Here is a 23,997-nt window from a genome sequence, read left to right on the forward strand (position 1 = left end):
TCCTTCTAAAGAGTTGTTAAGAAACTCAAGAAGAACTCACTGGTTCAAGAATCACAGAAAAATATGGTCTGTAGCTCGAGATATACCGATCGAAAGCTTCGGTGGTCGGAAAAATTCCAGAATTTTGCAGAATCCGGCAAGGCTCGATTTCGACGTCAAAGCTTCAATTTCAGGCCTCGATGCCTTCTAGAGAGTTGTTAATAACATCAAGGGGAACCCACTGGAAAAAGAATCAATCAAAACGATGCACTACAGCTCGAGATATACCGATCGAAAGATTTTCGTTTCGGATTGAAAACTTACCGAGCTCCGACGAACGTGAAACCGGTCACTCTAGGTGCAATCCTCCTAGTATGATGATCAGCAGGTTGAGGGGAGTTCATGGAGCCAAGGATCGGAAGTTTTGGTGGCCGGAGCTAGGAGAAAACCGGCGTTGACCAAAATCGAGCTTAAATCGAAACCGGGCCACCGCCGCCGCTAGGGGCCGTGCCGCCGTGCAAGGTTGCCACAGATGGCTTCGGAGGAGTGAGGCGAAGCTGATGGACGTGGTTGCTCGTCCAGAGGTGGCCGGAATTGGAAGATAGACGCCGGCGAAGGATTGCCCAGTTTCCGTCGGTTTCGGACGCGTGAGGAAGAGAGAGAATGTTCAGTTTCCAATTTTGGAAACTTAATGTATTTTTGGAAAAATTAACAAAAAAGGAAGCTTTTATATTAAACTGGAAACGTTTTCAAAAAAACATAACTAATTCATACGAGCTCCGATTTTTGCGTTCCATATATGCACGCGATCGTGTCGACGAGCTCTACAACTTTCATGAAGGAAGTTTTCCCAAATTCCATACGTATAAAAAGTCGATTTTCGCGTGCCCCTAAATAACGTACGTTTTCGAAAATTAATCGTTCGAACTAATTCCACAACTTCTCAGAGCCTCGTACTCGCTCCCACTATTGTGAAATCATTTCTAAAAATCCACGGAAATTAATTTGGATTTTTCGGGGTATTACAATCTACCCTCCTTAAAGAAATTTCGTCCCGAAATTTAAGCGTAAGTCAATTCCTCTCAATTAAGGTTGACCTAATCATCGAATCTCTATCATTCCCAAAGTTGTAGTAATCTACAAAGCCACAGCCCTTTGTATAAAAATACATTCCTATGGCCACTAAATCCTTTCGTCACGATGTAAATTCACAAAACAACTGCTCAACATCACTCCACATCAATTACACAAAATCATCACGTGGATCATCACTTAGATCTTCACAGAGATTATCTCATAGATCCTCACATAGATCATCACCCTGTACTGGCATACAAGCACAGTAAAGACTCCCACAAAGCGTTTCGCTACTCCATTAGCATCACGGTAAATCTCTATAGTAAAACTTAAGCATGCACTATTCTACACAACAATAGAGATGCATCACTCAAAACAAATCATCCCCAAAAGTACACCAATAAAATATGTCACCCAGTGATGATGACGTGGGCTTGCTCAATCCTTGGGCTAAGCATTAGGGCTGGCCATTTGGGCCGAAGGAACCGAACCATTCACATTTCGAACCGGCCCGAACCAATTTGGGTTTAACATTTGGGCCTACCATTCGGGCCGAACAATTGGGCTTACTATTTGGGCTTACTATTTGGGCCTACCAATCGGCCCACCGACTTCCAGCTCGGCTACGGTATGAAATTGTACATAACGTAGGTATACCGTATATATGTATGCATACCGTACAGACCGTATATACGTATGCATATCGTACAACTGTATATACGTATGCATACCGTACAGACCATATATATACGTATGTATACCGTACATACCGTATATACGTCCGTATATCAAGCATATACGAGATCCAAAAATATTTGTAAGAGGTAAGGTTCGAACTCCCGACCTCGAACACAAAGGTTTTGCTCCCAACCACTGAAGCAAGAGCTGCCTTCATTAATATATGCTCACGTGTTATATTTATTATGTCATAAGCGACATAAATAAAATAACGGGGGAGGCAAGGTTCGAAACCTCAACCTGCTGCACGAAACCTTTGTCCCCAACCACTGGAGCACAAGCTGTGCTTAATATAATGTGTACAAATTTTATACTTATTATGTCATAAACGAACATAATAAAAATAAACGAGAGGCGAGATTCGAACCTCAGACCTCTTGTACACGAACTTTACACTCAACCACTCGAGCACGGCTGCTCACGTTATTATCCATACCAATCCTTTTATTTAACCAACTGTTTCAACTGTTTCAACAATTCGGCCCAAAACATCCAAGACTGTTTCAGAAACTCGGCCCATCATGTCCAAAACTGTTTCTGAAACTCGGCCCATCAGGCCTCCTCCCACAGCTACAGTGATGCCTTGATCCGAGACAGGCCCAAGTACGGCCCACTTGTGTCACGGCTTATCCCTTCCGTGATTTACGGCAGTCAAATCTGCTTTCGGCTACAGCTGTCTGCCACAGCGCCTCGAGATTCCCTCGGTCCCTTTACACGCTCAACACGCGCCAACAGCTTTTCCGGGTTTCGGGGCGACTTTAATCCAACGCGTGGATTCAAATTCTGAGATCGTTCATCCAACGGTGGAGATCTGCTCACCTTGTTCTATAAATAGGTGCATTCTGGAGACGCGACTGTTCACTCCAAAGGAAAAGAAATTTTCTTCCGAGCTCAAGCCTTTCTCTCTCAACTCTTCAGCCTTTCTCTTCTCAAATCCCCAGTTTTTCACTCTCAAATCTTCAATCCTTCTCTCTCAGATCTTTTCTTCCATTTGAAGATTCGATCTCTTCTTTCCTCTGAACTTTCAGATCTCCAATACCCCTTCATCGACCTTAATCCTTCTAAGGTCAATCTCCCACAAACACTCAACAACTTCGTTCTTCAATTTACACTTCCTCTCAACTCATCACCATGGAACCACGAACTCTGCAACTAATGGAGCTACAAACCCAGCAACAAATCGAGGATGGAGGAAACAACCAAGCAGCCGGGAGTAGTGCCAACACAGATTTCTGGCGAAGCCGTGCCAGGTGGGTTCCTACTCCAGATCAAATAAGGATCCTCAGGGATCTTTACTACGACAAGGGAGTTAAGACCCCAACTATAGAGCAGATTCACGAGATCTGTCTCCAGCTGCAACAGTATGGACAGGTTGAGGGCAAGAACATTTATTTTTGGTTCCAGAATGTCAGGGCTCGAGAGAAGCAGATGAAGAGGTGCAATCAGGCTGCTCAAGTGCCCATGGGAACTAGTTCTCCTGGTACTGGTGGATCCATTGATCTCAATTTTGGGTCCACTGGTTCTACTGGTGCTGGTGGATCCATCGACATCAATTTTGGGCCAGCTGGTGGATCCATTGACATCAATTTTGGGTCCACTAATTCTACTGATGATGGTAGATCCATTAATCTCAACTTTGGTTCCACCGATTCTACTGGTAATGAAGGATTTCTTGATTTAAATTTTGTTTCATATTCTTCCTCACACTTCAACACTAATACCAGTACAACTCTTTTGGCACAACAGGAGGACAAACATCCCTGCAACAACGAGGAGGAGATCACCAGGAGGTTGAAACTCTTCCTCTGTTCCCCGTGCACGGCGAGGACGTCTTTGGTAACCCGAAGACTACTTCCGAGGAAGGTAGCGCATTTGGTTACTATTCTGGTGGCTCAGGCGGTTACAACCGTGGATCTCCAGTTTCTCTTGAGCTCAGCCTCAACCCATCCGGAGCTACTAATTAGGCTTAGTATAGCGTAGTTCCAATTTCCTTTTTGTAATATTAAATCAATAAGATGGTGTGCATGTTTTCTTTTCTTTTTGTTTAACCAACAACAACACCAAGGATCGAACCTTGGTCACCCAATACTATTTTCAAAACCATAAACAACTCTACTGCACACATCAATCATAATGATTTATCACAAACAATCAATTAAGTTGCACAGGGGTCTAGCTAGCATCCTTAGAGTCAAACCAAACACAAACAATTTTGTCGTTAGAATTAGGGTTTAATAAAGCTAAACACATCCTGAGTTAGCTAGGAAAAACCCACATCCTTAGAGTTACTCATACAAATCTTATAAAATCTCAACCATTTCCTCTATTAATTTCTCCATTAAACTTACCACAATTCATACCCTATGAATTTACGATTTAGAAACCGAATCAAACTCCATATCGCATAGTAATTCACTTGAACCACTATGGATACCCAACAATGTCACTACAATCAATACCCAAAATTGCACTTAACCATTTCTCCTAAAATCCATCACCACAGAAACACACCCTCATCTAATAACATTTACAGAGAGTTGACTCTAATTCTCCCCATTAATTACCGACCAAGATCAAATTCCATTTCAAAACTTTAAGTGTCCCGCCTACTTAAACTTAAAACACAACAACCTCAAATTCACTTCAGTCCAACTCCATACTACGATCCAAAACTTAAGAAAACTAGTTCACAAAATCAATTTCCTTCACTTAAATAAAACTATGTCCACAAGTCATAGTCAGGTCAACAGACCAAGGTGTCCAAACGGAGAATTTCCAATCCAGTTGTCTTTGTGAAACGCAAAATATCAATCAAAAATGATGCTCGCAATATCCACCACGTATACAAAACATGTTCCTCGGATCTCGATTTAAATTTAGAAATACCAAAACTACCACTAGTCCCACTTCAAATAGCCCTTAAGATTGTAGGTACTCGGAGAGAATTCAAATATATAGTCGTTCGTCTCAATCACTCAAACACGAGATCAAACTCCGTTCTCGCATCTCGAACTCTGCTCAACAACTTACAAGCACATGGAAGAATTAACCACAATAATTTCTTCCCTAACCGCAACACTACTCACAACTCCACATGAGTCTAGAATCTATTCAAATGCATCTGTATGTCCAACTTAAGAAGGCAAAATTACTATCAATTAATACTCGTATCCACATCAGATACAAGCATAGGTTCACACCATGCCTTCAACCAAACACTTCTACATACAAACGGAAACTCATTTCCATAAACAATCCTCACTGACTCATCAGAGTTAAATCCGGAGGTTTCCATTCCTCGAAGATCACAACTCGCGGAAACTAAACTTATTCTAATACGAACTTAGAAGGCAACTCTACCGTCCTACGGACATACACGCTGTCTAGACCCCATACTAAGACATACCCAATGATTATACCAATACCGAAGAGTATATGATGGGGATCCGCTGCAGACGGGCCATCACTCGGGAAGTATTGATTATCACCAAATATGTACCTTACGCTCTGATACCAAACTGTCACGCCCCGAATTTTGAATAATAAATTCAAATCCGAAACATGAATAATTACAATTACAAAAATCCAAATCTCGAAACTTCGAGTTCATTATTACAATCCACTCTCACAAGCAATATTGTAAAGCTCAAATGAGCATAACACACCTCACAACTTACAATTGCTGTAAAACTCTAACAATTGCTTTAACCGCACGATCACCGTCCTGGTTCTCCTGTCCTGTAGGATTACCCGCTACACAATTTGAATAGTGTACCGGGAGTTGCAACAACACAAAACCCGGTAAGCTTTTGACAGCTAGTATGAGTAAACAAGAAAGAACTGTTGATTTATTAAATTACAAGACCACCACAAACCCACGTTACTTTCTCACTCTCATATATATATATATAGACACTTATGAGTTACTCTCAATTTCCCCCATAAGGTCACTCAATATTTGGCAGACAGACTAGAGCTCTAACTGATCGTTTCCACCTACCCGGCGCGAGAGCGTGGTTCACGATTTAATACTATTCAGTTCCACCTACCCGGCGCGAGAGCGTGGTTCGCTGATAGTATGCCATGGTCACCCCGTGACCTATTGATCTTCCACAGATCACAACAATTTATTGTTCCTCAACAATAAAACTCAACATCTCTCTCAATATATTGTTTCACAACAATAAACTCAATACCCCTCACAATATATTGTTTCTCAACAATAAACTCAATACCCCTCACAATATATTGTTTCTCAACAATAAACTCAATACCCCTCACAATATATTGTTTCTCAACAATAAACTCAACACAACTCCAACAATACATATTATTTCACGTAATAATATATATACAGACATTCACACAGGAATGTCTAATACACCAACAATAGTTCATATGATTGCAAAATAAAGCAATTAAATATATTGGGTTCGTAATATGAACCACGTGAGGTTTACTCACCTCCAATTCCAGCTGCGTCTTCTAAAAGCCACATATCCATCTGAATCGTCCACCAACTCGATTCGTCAATCACCTAATCAGATACTATCTTGACTTAGTAAATTACTCATAAACCACACATATACTGAAATCCAACGGTCGGATTCTAATTATATGATGATCCGACGGTCGAATCTTAATTTAATGATGATCCAACGGTCAGATCCTCACGGATCGCCCTTAGGATCATCCTCCAAAATTATAATGAAGATCCAACGGTCAGATCTTCTCGAATCATCCTTACAAACATCTCCACAAAATTATATGAAAATCTGACGGTCGGATTCTCACGAATCGCCTTCCGAATCACCATTTCTCAATTATACGAAGATCCAACGGTCGGATCTTCGCCCATGACCACACAAAGCCACTGGGACAGTCATAAGATCATCATATCAAAACTACAAGTCCATCTGACGGTCCTAACTTCACATATCACAAATCTAACGATCGAAATCGATCGAAACTTAAAAATTCATAACTTCATCATACGATATCCAAAAATTGCGCATAATATATCAAAATGATCGTATTGAAATATAGAATTTGAAAATATACAGAAACCATATTTTTGATCCCCGGAGGTGGCCGGAAAGGGCGGCCGGAGTTAGTGGCAGAGCCGCCGCCGACCACCGCCAATGGTGTCGGGGCCGGGCTGCTCTTCTTCCTCTCATCATGCTTAACAACTTTCATAACTAGCACGAAGTCTGAAAATGACCGGAAGGGGTCGAAAATTACCTTGAACAGTATGAAGGTGGCCGGAATTTTCCAGAAACCGGCGAGAAACTGCAGAAAACGGCGAGCTCCAATTCGACATAAAAACGTCAATTTAAGGCTTCGATTCCTTCTGAAGAGTTGTTAAGAAACTCAAGAAGAACTCACTGGTTCAAGAATCACAGAAAAATATGGTCTGTAGCTCGAGATATACCGATCGAAAGCTTCGGTGGTCGGAAAAATTCCAGAATTTTGCAGAATCCGGCAAGGCTCGATTTCGACGTCAAAGCTTCAATTTCAGGCCTCGATGCCTTCTAGAGAGTTGTTAATAACATCAAGGGGAACCCACTGGAAAAAGAATCAATCAAAACGATGCACTACAGCTCGAGATATACCGATCGAAAGATTTTCGTTTCGGATTGAAAACTTACCGAGCTCCGACGAACGTGAAACCGGTCACTCTAGGTGCAATCCTCCTAGTATGATGATCAGCAGGTTGAGGGGAGTTCATGGAGCCAAGGATCGGAAGTTTTGGTGGCCGGAGCTAGGAGAAAACCGGCGTTGACCAAAATCGAGCTTAAATCGAAACCGGGCCACCGCCGCCGCTAGGGGCCGTGCCGCCGTGCAAGGTTGCCACAGATGGCTTCGGAGGAGTGAGGCGAAGCTGATGGACGTGGTTGCTCGTCCAGAGGTGGCCGGAATTGGAAGATAGACGCCGGCGAAGGATTGCCCAGTTTCCGTCGGTTTCGGACGCGTGAGGAAGAGAGAGAATGTTCAGTTTCCAATTTTGGAAACTTAATGTATTTTTGGAAAAATTAACAAAAAAGGAAGCTTTTATATTAAACTGGAAACGTTTTCAAAAAAACATAACTAATTCATACGAGCTCCGATTTTTGCGTTCCATATATGCACGCGATCGTGTCGACGAGCTCTACAACTTTCATGAAGGAAGTTTTCCCAAATTCCATACGTATAAAAAGTCGATTTTCGCGTGCCCCTAAATAACGTACGTTTTCGAAAATTAATCGTTCGAACTAATTCCACAACTTCTCAGAGCCTCGTACTCGCTCCCACTATTGTGAAATCATTTCTAAAAATCCACGGAAATTAATTTGGATTTTTCGGGGTATTACAAGCGCCAACAGACCTGATCCAGTGGAAACGAATCCTAGCGCCCCGAAAAACACCACTAGAACCCCATCGATGCCGCCATCGCAGTTGCTGTCGCTTGAAACCAGATCCCAGCCTCGTGCCGTTCCTTCAAGTTGTGTCGACAACCGTCCAAGCCACAAAGAGACAACAAAGCAGACCCAAACTGAAACGACAGTCAAAACCTCGAGCATCTCACAATCTCAGAAGCCGAAGGACTCTAGATCAACATCACCCGTCCGGCAGCAACATAGCGACGGCGAGGCAAAAACCCACGCTGACGCATAGCGCCGCCGGACGAGAGGGATTTCACAAACCCTAGACCAGAGCCGCCGTCCAAGGTTTTTAGAGAGAGAGATGAAAATTCTTTAGGGAAGACTTCCAATCACCTATTTACCACATCATGTCATGTAATTCTTGAGAAAAAGATGATCTTATCATTAATTATTTTATTATTTTTCTTTTCATTATCCTAATGCTTCGATTTAAACAACAAATCTTTTTTCTTCAATCAAGAAAATAAATTTTTTTTAGATATGTCTATTCAAACCTCCAAATTTACTATTTAAACCTCCTCTTAAAAATTTTGCCATCAAATTTCCATTTTTACCCTCATTCTCTCTTTCTTACTCTCTTCCTTTTCTTCGAGGCATGAAGTTAAGGATCTTGCCAAGACCTCACAGGCTCACATTACCGCTGCAACGTTGCAGAGAGAGATTTTGTTTATTTGCCCTTTCATTTCAATGGATATTGATGAACTTTTCTCTCTCTTGTACACGTACTACATGTAGAATAATTGACATTCGAATGATTATGAACTATTTCTAACTGATCACTAGTGTTTATATGTGACTTTGGCAGACTAGTTGTTTGCCTCGTGTTTTAAAGTTTGAGCTTATCGCTCTTGTTTCATGGATTTTTGTTTTGTTAACCGGCCCTTTTTTTTTTGGGAAGAGCTAAATAGTACAATTTGAATGTGGTTGGGCAAGGTAGATTCATTAGGTAGCTGAGCGAGGATTTTTTTTTTTTGAGAAACTGTCAACTCAATTTTATTAATAATAAACAGAATAAAGATTACAACTGATAGATGTAGAAACTACATCAAAATATAAAATAGTAATAAAAATACTAGATGCAACAAAGCATCGGAAATAAAACTTAGCACGGGTACGAAGGTATGCAATTAAGCATTTGATGAGGCACCAGACAGAGTCCGGGCTATGTAAAACGGTACCAATAGTATGGTCGACCATACTTCCACGCAAAGAGATGCGTCGAATAGAGGGTAACCTTCTATCAAGGTGACCGCCGGTAGTGTGACCGACCTTGCCTACTCCACGCAAAAAAATGCGCTGAATAGAGAGCAATCTTCTACCTAAGAAACCAAAGCAGCAGATCCAAAACTCATAACAATGTAAGATCCATAGAGCGTCTCCGGGATCCCAAATGCGAACCCGAACCGCTATGGGCTCATACACCATTTTCAAAGCCCTAAGAATGAAGACCCACTCCAACACCCTTTGGTAGTCCAACAGAGCAAAGGCCCATATCCACAGCCTGCTATGGGCACCCAAAATCACTCTTGGCACCCATGCCATCCCTGACCTCGGCCTTGATCTCTGCTCCACCGTCCTTCGTCGTAGAAAGGATATCCTAGCCGGAACGCAGATCTTGCTCCGCCACACCCAGTCCCCTCTCAGATCGGAGAGACTCTGACTAACCGAGCCTGACTCCGACAAACCCCTTGGCAGCAGCTCCCCACCACCACGATTGTCGAACTCGAGTTCCTCGCCCAGCCACCTCGTCGCCATCCCTAAACCCGATTTCAGTCGAGCCCGGCTTGGTCGGAATCTCGACGCCGTCCCAAACCAGAACGGGAACGCAGCCTCTTCCCCACTCTGACGAAAAGCACTACAGGCAGACCAGATCTGGGACAACACTACATCCATGGCTTCTTCCCATTGACGCGACACACGATTAGAACGAATCTGATCAGAAGAACTTACCACCGGCCGAGATGCGAACCACGACCCGATACATGGCACGGCTGGAGCCGTGCGCACAACAACCGACGCCGAGGGCGACATCGGAACAGTACTCCATCGATGATGGAGAAAGGTACAGAGAGGCCGGAGGCGGCGCTCTCCCAGCCCTAGCAGAGCGCTAGGTATTTTCATTCTAGTTTCCACCAAAATTAATTAGCTGAGCGAGGATTGTATGTGTTTAAAGAGTAAAAGAGGATTTCAAAATTTTAAAAAAAATTGAGAGATCCAAATAGCAAATTTGGAGGTATGAATATGACCAATTTTTTTTTTTTTTTTTCAATTCTACTCATGCTTAGATTACATGCAATTGATTGTTGCCTAACACCAAATCATGTTGAATCCCTGTTCTAAAAAATTGTTCAACGTGTATATAAAAAAGAAAGTACAAAAGCAAAGAAATACACATGTAATTCAATCAATAGATTTGCACATACATGTAGATCAAATCTCTTGCATAAACACATGTGTGTGTGTATATATATATATATGAATTAGAAGTTTAATTTATTGGATTCTTGCAAATTATGAAAATAGAATGTGAAATACAGACACACACACGCACGCAAAAACACAATTATATAAATGTTGGGCAACCACGAAAAACAATAAATAATCGAAAGGAAAGATCAATGAGCAATCTCACGGGAAACAGATGATTGAATAATTCATCTTTTATTGATGATGAGACGGTAAGAGATGCAAAAGTACATGTGCTTACCTATACTAGTTCCGTAGTCCAAACTATGCCGACTAGGAACCCCTCGAGCATAACGGGCTTAAATAACTAAGGTAGTGGGAAACATGTACTTGGCTGAGGAGACTAAATGCTAAATTAAATAAATTACAGGCTAATTACCAAAACACCCCCAAGCACACAAGCAACCAATCAAAGGCTTAACTAATCACCCTGGACAATATATATATATATATATATATATATATATATATATATATATATATATATATATTTAAGACCTGAAATTAAAAATAAAAATTAATTTAGTTTTGCAAGATTATGATGTGGCAAAATATATTGTGAAATTAAAAATAAAAATTAAATTTACTTACATGGTATAACATCTAGAATTGAGGCTCTCTATGGCCAATGTGAAAATTGGAAAACAAAAACGCATTCCATATTATATTAAAAGTTGCTTCCACTTTTCAAATGACGATTCCAGCAATACTCTATATTGTAGCTAGTAGTGGTGATATAGTTTGGCGTTATGCGATACTATGTGCATGTAAATCATTGCTCTATCATAATATAAACAAGAATAAACGTGGCAAATCTAAAAAAGTCCTATGTATAATCTGAGCACCGGGGAACATGCATTAGACAAGGACCTTATCAAATATCCATAAAATCTCACCAAAAACCACAAAATTACAAAACTTCAATGATAGAAAAAGTGTTTGATTTTCTTGAAAGGTACATAATGAATATAGTACAATATTACAAGCATGGGATAGTGCCTAACTGCATGTGAGGGCTACCGAGAATAAACCCAGAAGCAATCTAATTAATAAATTAAGCCTACCATTCTCCGTAGCACTAATCTTTATGTTCTTCGCTGAAATCCAAGGTCCTTCACCTGGAATTTCAAAATTTCCGTGATCTCTCTGGGACGCTATCAGAATCCGGACGCATGTCCACGACCAAATCCGCGAAAGCACTCAGTATGAACCTGTGGGACTTCTTCTCGTTGAGATTGAGATAACAAAACAGAAGCTCTTCCATGAAATTCCAATCGACCTTTGCCTTGTTTCTGAGGCGAGCCTCAACCATGTCATGCATGGATCTTCGAAACTCGTCGCCAGGGTTGGGAGAGTACATCAACACTGAGATACAGTCACTGGGAAGTGCCACATGATCGTTGTTATTAGAACGTGATGTGATAGCAGAGTCGTTTAGGGTTCGTGTTGACATTGAGCTGGATCCTGCGTCCTCAGATGTCGTGGTGGTTGTACTAGTCCGAACCGAGCTTGACAGCCGACCTGGGGACACCGAAAACCTGTGTGAGCCACAGAGATCCGCCGCCGGTGGATCAATATTCAGTCGAGGGGATTCGAACAGAAACCCATCTTGGTTTTGGGTTTCTTGATGATCAGGACGACGCTTCTTCAGGTGTAGAGTTTTATCCCAAAAGGGCCCGTTTGTGCTTTCATTTTCATGATCACCAGGACGGCCTTCTTTCATTTGTAGGGTTTTATGCCGAAGGGCATCACGAGGAGGACGATGTAGATCTTTCTCTTCTCTTCTTTCGTCGTCGTTGATGGAGTCTCCTTGATCGTCTCTTAGGTACAGAGACCTGAAATTCTCGAAGAGAAACTCATCAATATCTGAGAGTGTTGCCGCATCATCATCTTTGTCATGAGTCTCATTGTTGTTGATAGCGAAAGATAGGGTTTTGGGGTGTTTACAGGCTCGCATCCATTTTTTAGAGGGGAATTGGATTGAAGGGGGTGGTTTCTTAATCTTGGTGAGGTAATCTTGGAGACGCTTTTGGAGTTTCTTGGGCATTTTTCTCAAAACTGTTTGGTTAACTTTGATGGGTTTGAATGAGAAGGTTTTGTAGGTGGAGTGGTTTATAAATAAACCATTAAAGAAAGTAACATAATTATAATCGTTTTTGAATAACGTACGTAGACATAAATTTGGTTTGCATAATAGTATGTTACTTGAGGTGGCTTTGTTAGCTATTTTGCGTACACCTCAAATTAATTTTGTGCAAGTAGTTAGCTATTTTGCGTACACCTCAAATTAATTTCAGATTTTGTGTACGACTTGCACAAAATTAATTTGAGGTGGCTTTGTTAGCTATTTTGCCAAGATTTTGACCATTTCTGAAAAATGTTGAATACACTAGGAGTAGTTTGGAAGCAACATAATGGGGTACGGTTACTTTAAATATGTGTATTAATAAGGTATCTTGTTGATATATGTTTGACGGTTTATGTGAGATATTAATGCTAATTGCTGGAGTTGTAGATTAATTCAATCGTAATAAATTGGCTTCTTTTGATTTTCATTTTGAGAACCTATAACCGTTCCCTTTTCTGCACATTAATATTTTCCCCAAATATGTCAGATATATGTTTTTTTCGATGAAGCTAAGATATGTTCGGTCGTTTTTATTATATGCATGGTCCAGCCAGTAATGTATCTGCTAGCCTTGGACTTCATGCATGGTCTTCATGCATGTCAATCATTTACTCAACCTTGGACTTCTATGTCCTGTGAAAATAGTAAGAGGAAAAGTCTTATACTTGTTGAACAACAAATATCAAGTCGAACAACTTTCCAAATTAAAATAGCGTTAGAATCCAATAATGGAGTGAATAAGGCTCAATTTGGCACTTATATATATTGTATAAAAAATTGCTTACTAATAAGTTTAGTAGCAAAAGATATTTGATAAAATTTAATAAAATAAATTATCTCAAAAGTTATATTATTAAAGTTAAAAATATTAAGCTGCTGCTTATAGAAGTTAATTATAAAAAAACAGTTTTCATAAGTTAAAAGCTAGCTAGTTGCTTATGATTTAAGTTAAATTATACTCGGCCTATAACCAAATACTTCATATGACAATACCCCAAAGTTCATAGTTTTGTACACACACAGAGAGAGTTGAGCAATTGTTTTGATTTTTAGAAAAATGACTAAATTCAATTTGCTCCCTCAAACTTTGGGTCGATCATCAGTTTGGTCCTTGATCTTTAATTTTAATCATGATCATCCCTCAACTTCCAAATAGCATCAGCCGCGTCTAAATTTTAAAATCGCCTTCATTTGTAACATCACTTGCTAAGTTAGCACTGACATGCATGAGGGCCCACTTTTGGTGGCTGAACCCTCAGTTTGGACGAATGTAGATGTGGTGTCGAGGATGTTGGATGGTGTGATGAGGCTGTCGAGGCAATTGACTGGTGAGGTGGCGGCGGTAGATGCGTACGAGGCAGCGCGCCGGCCAAGGGCAACAAAGACTTGTTGAGGATTTTTAGGGAGTTGAAGCAGTCTGCGCCTCTGCGGTGAATGATTGGGGTAGTCTGAAGCCAATGGTGACTGAGGAGGATAAAGAGTTCTTGGAGAGGAAGGAGAAGGTGGTGGAGTTTGAGCAACAACTTAGCAATATGTCACAGTAGGTTTGTGCGAATTGATGGAATAGAACAATTTAGGACTGGGCTTGGGTTGGACCGAGCCCGAAATTTAGTAAGACCGAGCCCGAAATAGTCTGTCCTGGGCGGTTAGGGCTTTTTCGAAAATGAAGACAGAAACCGAACCCAAGCGGGTCGGTTCGGTCTTTCGGGCCCAAAATCCAGTTCCTGAGCTTTGCTTGTTTTCCCAATTTTTCAAAAACAGTTCTGGACTTCTAGCAGTTTTGCCACTCATTTTGGTACCTGAAAATCTGGAATGCATATTAAATTGACAAATTATCAATGCTGTGTTCTAAACTCAATAACATAACACTAAATCACTGATCATACAACATTACAATCTTAATGGCTGAGATGGTTTATTAAAAGTTTACAATACAAAGTCACAAACTCACTGTCCAACACTCAAACTCGAACAGATTAAACTAATTAAACAACAATCCAAATTATTCAATCATTCAAATGTTCAATCAACTGAAATTTTGAATGGTACAATAGAAAATAATCAAACATGAACACAATTTGCAGTTTGCACAAATAGTCAAACTGTGCAATAACTCAAGCTTCAAGCCTCTAGCTGCTCGGCTTGCTGCCTTGCTCCACAAGTCTTGAACTCCACTACAAATCGACAACTGCACAAGTCTACATAACTGCATTCAAATTTCAAATTACAAATACAAACTTACAAAGTCTGCATTCACATTCACAAGTCTGCATATAGGGGTGTGCAAAACACGGTACAAACTGGCCAAACCGGTCGAAACCGACCGGTAAATATGGTTTGGTTAAGGTTTTTTAGCGTTAAAATATGAAAGCCCGTTCAATACCGAACCAAACCGTTTATGAATTGGCTTGGTTTGGTTTTTCTTTTACTTAAACCGCGAAACCCGAACCGACCGGTATGTATTAAATATAATAGGAAAAAAATTTAAATTTATATACATAATATATATATATATATACAGGGCTTCTTGGGTGCGGACGTCCGCACCTAAGCATTAGGTGCGGATTTCCATTTTTTCCCCACTTTTTGGTCACACATTTACATCTTAACCGTTCAGTTTTTAGGTCCTAATGTATAGATAATCTCTGCAAAATTTCAGCCAAATTGGTGATCGTTAAGGCATTCAAAACTGCAATTTACAACAATGAATACGAACGGTTCCGAATCTGTCAAACCGGAACCGTTCGTATTCATTGTTGTAAATTGCAGTTTTGAATGCCTTAACGATCACCAATTTGGCTGAAATTTTTTAGAGATGATCTATACATTAGGATCTAAAAACTGAACGGTTAAGATGTAAATGTGTGATCGGAAAATGGGGAAAAAATGGAAATCCGTACCTAATGCTTAGGTACGGACGTCCGCACCCAAGAAACATCTTTTATAAGTAAGTTATAAATCTCTAATTATAATTTGATTATCAAAATGATATATTACCATATTGAATCGTAGACCCAAAACGCTTAAAACCCAAATAAGTGAATCATTTTGAAACTATTTTGGATTTTGTTCTTTGAATATTAGTTTTGGATTTTGATTATTAAATTTTTATTATTGAGATTGAGTTTTAGTATTTTTACTATGAATTATTCGTAAACAAAACATCAATGCTATATAGGTTAAAACCGCCTTACCAACCGACCAAACCATCTTTAAATGGATTGGATTGGATTGGATCGGATTAAGTTTATTTTCTTCGATGACCGGTTGTCTAAAATGTCTAAACCGCTTACTTTGGCATAGAGACGGTTTGGAGTCAAAACCGATCCAATCCAATCCGCGTGCACTGCATTTTACATATAACTAAAGTAAGTGTTGTATAGTAGGTGGAAAACCATAACTATCTTCAAATAAAAAATAACTAAGAAAAAACAAAGATGTGCATCTAATTATCCACAACAACACAAGTTAAAAGAAATCCTCACAACCATTAAAATCCTTAGTAAAAAACAGAAGCAACAAACTTCCAAGTTCCCAAGAACTGAGTACAAGAGCTGTAAATCATTAGACAAAAATGCCACATACCAGCCATTTCAAAAATGCCAGCCACATACCATAGTCAGTTAGTCACATACCACATACCAGCCATTTCAAAAATGCAGGTTCCAATATAATAGATGCCATAATGCCAACCTAATGTCCTGAACTAAGAGTTCAGTTCACAATTTCACATACAAACATGATTACATGAACACAATACCAGATCAGCATAGAACATACCAAGTCTGCAACATACCAGAAAGGCAGAAACCAGCTAACTGAATTAATTCAAGTCATTCAACATACTAGATTATTCATCGATTCAACATACCAAATGCAGAACATTAACCAAAATACCAATTACCAAATGCAGAAATACACAATCTTAAAGGAAAATTGGGGCAGTACCGTACCTTATTTTGCTGTTTTACTTTTGCCTACATCAACTACCTTTGAATTCTTTGATGCTTTAGATGATTTAAATGTAGATGGCTTTTCAGGTTGATCCACTGTACTAGCATATTCCTCCCTTGCATGTTCTGCAAAGCAATAAAAGTGCAAAGTTCAAACGTTGAATGTCCAGATTTTCAAACATTGTATTATAAACTTGAAATAAATTAACAAGGCAACCATTCCAAAAATAAAAATCATACCATCCTCCACACTTTCATAAAATTCAATGTCCTCGATAGTAGGAACATATTGAATGTTGTTGATACTCTCAGACTGATCAAGTTTTGGTAGTATATCAATGCTTCCACTGTTTTGGGAGTTAGAGAACTCTTGAAGGGCTCGATGACCCTTCTGCCTGTGCTAAAGCAAGACTCACTTGCCACTGTGCTCATTTGTATTGCCCAAACATCCTTGGCAAGTGCAGCAATGTTAGGATACTGGGCACCATTCATCTTCCACCACTCCAATATATCCCACTTTTGAGGATTTGCAGACTTCTCAATCGGGTCTAATAGGTATCTATCTACTTCATGTCCAACAACAGCTTCGTCGGAGTCTTCTAATTCTCTCTCCCAATCTTGTTCCATGTCGGCTATTTTTCCAGTAGCCTTAACTTTCTTTTTGGAGTTGGATTTGCTGCCTTGGCTAACTGAGCTCTCTGTACTTCTAGATTTTCCATTTCCAGTCCTTGAAGACATCATCGATGGGCTGTACAGATCACAAAGGGACACTAGAAGCTCTTTAACCTCAGCAGACTTCTTGTTAATGTCATCAAACTCCATCTTCAGCCACTTATTGCAGATACTTTCAAAGTTTCTGATCTTGAACCTTGAGTTTAACACTAAGGCAATGAATAAAAGCTGACTGTTGTCTTCCAAGCTCCCAAAATACTTATCAAACTTCCCTCTCATCTTCACAGCCATATCGAATAAGATCATTTCAGTCTCCGAACCAGTGCACATATACGATTTAGTGAACAATTCATCGATCTCCGATTTGATGGCCACTATATCATGAAAAGCTTTCCATGATGTTGGGTGATTTGAGGCACTAATCTTCATTGTCACATCATAGAAAACCTTTAAAAACCTCACAAAAACTGTAGCCTTTTCCCAATCCTCTTTAACCAGTGGCCCTACCCTTTTTCTCTTCGGTTTCTTCCTTGAATCAGACCCTCCAACTTGCAGCTCATCATCTTCCTCATCGATGTCTTCATCCTCATCATAGTACTGGTCGTACTTGCTGTCCTCCTTATCTGCCATTATATCGAAGGCTTTTCGCAGCTCTAATGCAGTGTCTAGCATTAGAAAGGTAGAGTTCCACCTTGTTGGCACATCGAGGATGCAAACCTTCTTCGACTCAACCTTATACTTCTCTGCACACATTTTAAAAACATCGAGCCTTTGTCCACTACTCCGAACATATCGTATCGCATTCCTAATTGAAGCAACTATTCTCTCCATCATTTTTAGGCCTGATCTGACAATGAGGTTCAGAATATGTACAAGACACCTAACATGCAGGTACTTGCCTCCAAGAACAGGTGGTTTCTCCTAGCCTAACATCTTCTTCCTAATGTACTCAATTACAACCTATTTGCACTTGCATTATCAACAAAAATGGTCAACACTCTCTCAACTTCCCAATCAAGCAAACATGCCTCTAACAACTTCACTATGCTAGTGCCCTGATGATTAGAAATCACCCCAAAAATTTAGTATTCTTTTGTGCAATGTCCAACCAGCATCAATAAAATGGGCAGTCACCACCATGTAGTTGATATTTTGCACCGATGTTTATGTATCGGTGGTTAAGCAAAGGCAATGATTTTTTAACTCTTTCTTTACTCTAATTTGGCTGCTTTATACATGGATAGAAACTGTTTCACAATAACCCTCCTAGAAGGCACATCCCACCTAGGCACAGCCACACGAAAAAAGTATTGAAAGGCAGTTCATCCATTACTATCATCTTGCAGGCTTCTTCCCTGCAAGCTTCCTGACTCCATTTCACCATCACCATCTCCTTAGTACCACCAGTACTTAATACCTGCTGCCCACTTTTTAAATCAACCCTACTTGGATATTTTTTGCACACTTCTTGTATATGTCTCCTAAGTGAACTTGTTCAATTTTCATAACTATCACATGCAAGATCAGTTCCACAGTAATTGCATTTAGCTCTATCTTTAACACAAGTTTGAACTTTCTTACCATCCTTAATCTCTAACTGAGGCTTCTCGATCTTCTTGAAGTGCAACCACACCCAAGATCTTCTAGCAGTTTTTCTTCTTTTTCTTCTTCATTTGCATCATCTCTAGCATTGCTCGGTCCAGCAGCTGTAGCTCTACCACATTTTCTCTTTACAACAACCTTCCTCTTCGAGCTTCTGAATGTTTTGGGAATCATCTGAACCCTCGAAGCATTAGTTGGTGTTGGAAGGGCAATGGCTTTTGAATTTGAATTGGAATCGAAACTTTAGGATGGATTGGAATCGGAACTATGGGATGAATTCTGAGGAGAAGCCATGAAATTTGGGGAGCGCTCGAGTATGAACTCTGAAATGGGGCTGAATGGTTTATGGTTTTAATCTGGGAAACACATGAACTGGGTTTTCAAAAATTGGGGCTGAGATGGTTTCGAGAGAGAGAGACGCTGAGATCGGGAAAATTCGTTAGTCTCGACTCGATGACTGTTTTAGTGTTTTAGGTTTTTTTTTTTTAATTATTTTTTTTAATATTTAACATATTATTATATCACCCAATCATAGACTGACAAGTGGCAAATGGTACAAATTATGGGTCGGTTCGGGCGTTCGGTCTCAAAATATTTGAAGCCTGAGACCGAACTGATAAACTACGTTCGGGTTGGTCTTTGCACCGAACCAAGAATTTCCATATTAAAACCGAACTGAATCTGGCTTTTTTACTCGGTCCGGGTCGGTTCCTCGATCTTTCAGGTCCGGCCGCCCTAGCCTAGAACAATTAGACCCAGATGAGAGAGCCCAATCTTGGTGCAAAACGTAATAATACCAGGTGAACTCGGTATTAGAGAAATTGAGGTATTGAATTTTTGATTGATTGTGTTTTTGGTTGATTGGTTTTGAAATTTTTTATTGCATTGGATTGTGATGTTGGATTTGGAATTGGTGTGGATTTAGGGTTTTGAAGAGTGAGGTGGAGTAGCTCGAGCAGAGGCGAAACTATATGGGAGCCTGAGGTGGCCGGGACCCCCCCCCCCCCAAACTTCTGAAAATGTAGACGTGTGCATCTGTAATTGGTTGTGGATTTAATGAGATTGAGACCATAATCATGTATTGCCCCCCCCCCCCCCCCCCAAATACTCAGTTATGCATGAACTAATGAAAACAATAAGAAATAATAATATAACATTTAAAAAAATACCACAAGTAGATAAAGTTCTCTCTCTCTAGAAAACCCTAAAGTCCTTTCGGTTGCGAGATCGCTTTCTCGTCCGGGCTGGCTGCTGCCGGACGGGATGATTAGTGGTATTTGTCCTAGGCTCCCATGATTAGGTGCTCGGGCTCGAGGTTTTTGCAGGATGGCAGGCCGGATATGGTGGACTTCACTGCAGTGCGGGGCTGTGTCTGCACTGGTCTGGTGGGCCTCGTCGACGGTGTCGGAAGGTGCTGAAGACGGCGGCATGGGTCGGGGTGCTGAATCGTACGGTTTGGCATCGTGGCGGCATGGGTCGAGGGGCTTCGTGGTGGCCGGGTTTTCATGGGCGCTGGATCGACCGGGCGACTTCACGGTGGCATGGGTCGAGATGATTGTGGTCCTGCGGATTGTGGCAGCGGAGCCGCATCAGGCCTGCAGAATGACTTTCGGGCGGGGCTGTTACCTTCTGGGCCAACATTCCTGTTGGACCTGAGTTTAGGTTCTTATCTGTTGGGTTGCTGGGCTTTAATTTGGGCTAGGGCTTTGGCCCTTGGTCCAACTCTTATGTTTTTAGCTTTATTGTCTAATTACAATAAATTTCCTTGTATTAGGAATCTAGATTTTTAGCGCCTCCAGCGTAGTACCAATGGAGGATCCCCGCTACCTCTACGTATTTGATTGTATGATGGATAGGTCTATTTCTATGTATCACTGTGGGTACTACCACCATATTCTTGTCTGCCTATGTCCTTAAATGGCAGATGAAGGGTATGTAACGGCCTATTCTGGCTTGTGATGAATGATATTATTGCCCCTCGGGCCGATTAAAAAAAAAAGAAATAATAATATATTTCACACTTATGTAGTATTATTTATTTATCTAATCTATTAATAAATGCTTGTGAAAAAATAAAAAGAAGACATAAATGAATACTGTAAAAGAAAGCATTAATAAGTAAGTTAAAACATTAAAGCTTGATTTACAACTGATAAATATATCATGTACGAAGTGGTGTTAGCTCAGTGGTTAGAGCACCCACTACCTATGTACGAAGTCATGGGTTCGAGTCACTATGGGGGCAGGAGTGAAACCCTTTGATCCTCTTTAAAAAAAAAAAAAAAAAAAAAAACTGATAAATATATCATACGTTAAATTAATTTTTATAATAGATTTTTTTGTCAAAATTACTTCATCTTTGACCCAAATGATTGTAAAGAACATTAATCAAATGAAATCAGCAAGTTTTAGGATAATTCCAATCAACCAAAATATTTTCCTTCCCTTTTATCTATCTAAAGAAAAAGAGAAAGATATTAAGAGAGGGGACTGGAAAGAGTGCGGGAGGAAAGAAGATGGGTTGGATACTTTCTTCATTTTTATTTTATTTCAGTTTTCTGAAGGGTAGAAATGAAATTAGATTTTTACTAAAATCTAAAGAGGTTTGATGGATGTATGATAGAACCACGCATTAAATAACAGAGGATGTGTGTTAATAATGTCGGCAAAGCAAAAGGAGCATTAGTATGATTTTTTTTTAAATAAAAGTAAAAATTACTGTTCGATACTTTGGGGTAAATTACTTCTGAGGACATAATCTACTTGAAAACCTTCTTCGATCAGAACCTCTCGCACAACCTCTCTGACTTTTGTATTAGGGAAAGATACAAATAGCAAGGCAGAGCTCAAAATTTGAAAATTGTGAAATTGTGTGCATATACAAATTCAAAGGCTCAAAGAGAGAGAGAGAGAGAGAGAGAGAGAGATCATGTCGACCGGTGAAGATGAGATGGCAAAGAAATTGGCGAGAGAAGAAAGAAGAAGAAGAATTGCAGAAAGAGGATCGGATCGCATGGCCCTTATCACGGGTCAGATCCAATCTCTCCCTCCCTCACCACCCGTTTCACCTGTATTACCACCACAACAACCCAGACCTCCAATCAATGGTACGCTCATATATATCAATCTGATTTTTTTTTTTTTTTATCATATTTACTATTCCTTTTGTTCTTTCATTCTGTACGTTGATTCCATATATATATGTTTCATTTGCATGAGGATATAAAGATGAATAAAACATTACTGGGCATAACTGGGGATGGAGCATGTTGGAGTTTTTGAATCCAGACCTGTTAGAACCAAAATTCTAATACCATATTGACATTGTGATGACTGTTGCCTCTCAAAAACTCGATTGTTAAAGAGTTGGCTAACAAGTAAAGTATCTCATACCATCAATCTGCAAGAAAATTACTGTTGATCCCAAGTTTGTTTTTTAATTTGAGGGCAAAGCGTTGGATAATTAGATGTCTCAAAATGGTACTTAATAAGCTAAAAGAACTAAAGAGACGCATTTTCTTGCATCCAATTTCATGTCTGTTTGTCATGGTTTTCATTGTGATAAATTCCTGGCTATGCCCCTGTAAACTGTGATTACATTCATATGAAGTTTAATTTATAGGATGATTGGTATTCTTAACCAACCATTTCCTTTGTTTGCAGTTGGTACTCTGTTCAAGGATGATAACCGTAGAGGTTCGACATTGCAAACACAAGAAGCTAGCAATAAAGTTCCAACACAAACCAACATTGAAACTAAGCAATCCGAAGGTGTGGATGGAAGCACCAAAACACAACTACCAGCGGACACAACAATAGTTTCAAAGTCACCAACCAATACGGATCAACCTCAGAGCCAGCGTAGGAGGACCAATTTTTTCAGTTCGAAAATATTAAACTTGTGCATAGTAGAATCGGAGAACATGAGAATTGTGTGTTCTCTCATAATAGCTTTGTTGGTAGTCTTGTCTTACGTTGATTACGCATTGTTTGGAATGAACATAGTGAACTCGGAGAGTGTCGTGGCCTCGAGGCCTCTATACATTATTTTGCTGACTGATGTAACAGTTGTGATGGCACGATTAGTGTACTTCAGGGAGGCAGACGAAGAAGAAAGAATGGTGAGTAGTAGTCAAGATAATGAGGGACACAGTTGGGCTGGAGCAGTTAAGCTTTTGGAGAGGGGTTTGGTGGTCTATCAAGCCATTCGTGGGATTTTCATAGATTTTAGTGTTTATGCTGTGGTTGTTATTTGTGGCCTCTCTTTTTTTATAACCTAATTGGATCATTCACTCATTTTATAACCAATTGTGCAAAAAATTAACAGCTTTTGTTTTAATGGTACTGATTATGTTTCTTGCAAATTTGGTGGCTTCATAATTTTTCCCTCTTATCACATTCCTTCATAGCCGTACGTATCAATCTCTTTCTTGTTGAAGGAAGTCGACATCAAGTGTGCATCTTCAAACTAGGGTTTAGTCCTAGAGTTGTAATAGGAGAAGGTTATAGATTTCCTAGTTATGTTCGGATTCTATTACCTTTTGTGTACTCTGTAAATCCCTATATAAAGGGCTCCTATTATCAATAATAGAACACAATTCTCTCTGCAATTCCAAATTACTACAACACGTTATCAGCACGAGCCCTAACCCTAGCCCTAAAAACCAAAAAGCTGTCGTAAACCCTAACACCCGAAATCTCTTTCACCAAAAGCTGCCGCAAGCTCTTAGCCCTTGCTAGCCATACCGTGCGCTGCTCCTGCAGCCCTTGCGCACCCGTGTGCCGCCTACTGCCCCTGCAGCATCGTCGCACGCCTGCTGCCCCTGCAGCATAGCAGCACGCTCGTTCCTGTGCAGATCAGCCTGTTTGCACGCCCCGAAACATCTTGATCGGGACCTCAGAAAAAAATCCTTCCTTCATCAAAGTTGTTCGTCTCTGTCTCTTCTATCTGACCTCCAAA

The 23,997-nt window shown here is 40.2% G+C and overlaps 3 protein-coding genes and 1 long non-coding RNA gene across 4 annotated transcripts; 1 reads left to right on the top strand and 3 right to left on the bottom strand.

The window, feature by feature from the left end:
• Positions 1 to 4,018: 4,018 nt before the first annotated feature.
• Positions 4,019 to 8,056, bottom strand: LOC133739678 (uncharacterized). The gene is made up of 4 exons (XR_009860753.1): positions 7,443 to 8,056; positions 7,036 to 7,359; positions 6,259 to 6,331; positions 4,019 to 5,547 (listed from the first exon to the last, which is right to left on the bottom strand). It is a non-coding gene; the product is annotated as an uncharacterized LOC133739678 (long non-coding RNA).
• Positions 8,057 to 11,612: 3,556 nt separating this feature from the next.
• On the bottom strand, positions 11,613 to 12,819 carry LOC133739687 (transcription repressor OFP14). The gene has a single exon (XM_062167470.1). It carries the CDS (start codon positions 12,727 to 12,729, stop codon positions 11,809 to 11,811), a length of 921 nt encoding a protein of 306 aa, XP_062023454.1. The 5' UTR covers positions 12,730 to 12,819; the 3' UTR covers positions 11,613 to 11,808.
• A 2,112-nt stretch (positions 12,820 to 14,931) lies between these two features.
• Positions 14,932 to 18,269, bottom strand: LOC133729474 (zinc finger BED domain-containing protein RICESLEEPER 2-like). Its single transcript, XM_062157016.1, has 5 exons — positions 17,180 to 18,269; positions 16,801 to 16,889; positions 16,591 to 16,595; positions 16,446 to 16,511; positions 14,932 to 15,016 (listed from the first exon to the last, which is right to left on the bottom strand). Exons 1-5 carry the CDS (start codon positions 18,267 to 18,269, stop codon positions 14,932 to 14,934), a joined length of 1,335 nt encoding a protein of 444 aa, XP_062013000.1.
• Positions 18,270 to 21,811: 3,542 nt separating this feature from the next.
• LOC133739690 (uncharacterized) lies at positions 21,812 to 23,376 on the top strand. The gene is made up of 2 exons (XM_062167482.1): positions 21,812 to 22,144; positions 22,701 to 23,376. The coding sequence occupies exons 1-2, from the start codon at positions 21,967 to 21,969 to the stop codon at positions 23,315 to 23,317; spliced, it is 795 nt and encodes a 264-aa protein (XP_062023466.1). The 5' UTR covers positions 21,812 to 21,966; the 3' UTR covers positions 23,318 to 23,376.
• The last annotated feature ends 621 nt before the right edge of the window (positions 23,377 to 23,997 follow it).

The sequence above is a fragment of the Rosa rugosa genome, chromosome 1 (assembly GCF_958449725.1).
Source record: "Rosa rugosa chromosome 1, drRosRugo1.1, whole genome shotgun sequence".
NCBI classification, from domain to species: Eukaryota; Viridiplantae; Streptophyta; class Magnoliopsida; order Rosales; family Rosaceae; genus Rosa; species Rosa rugosa.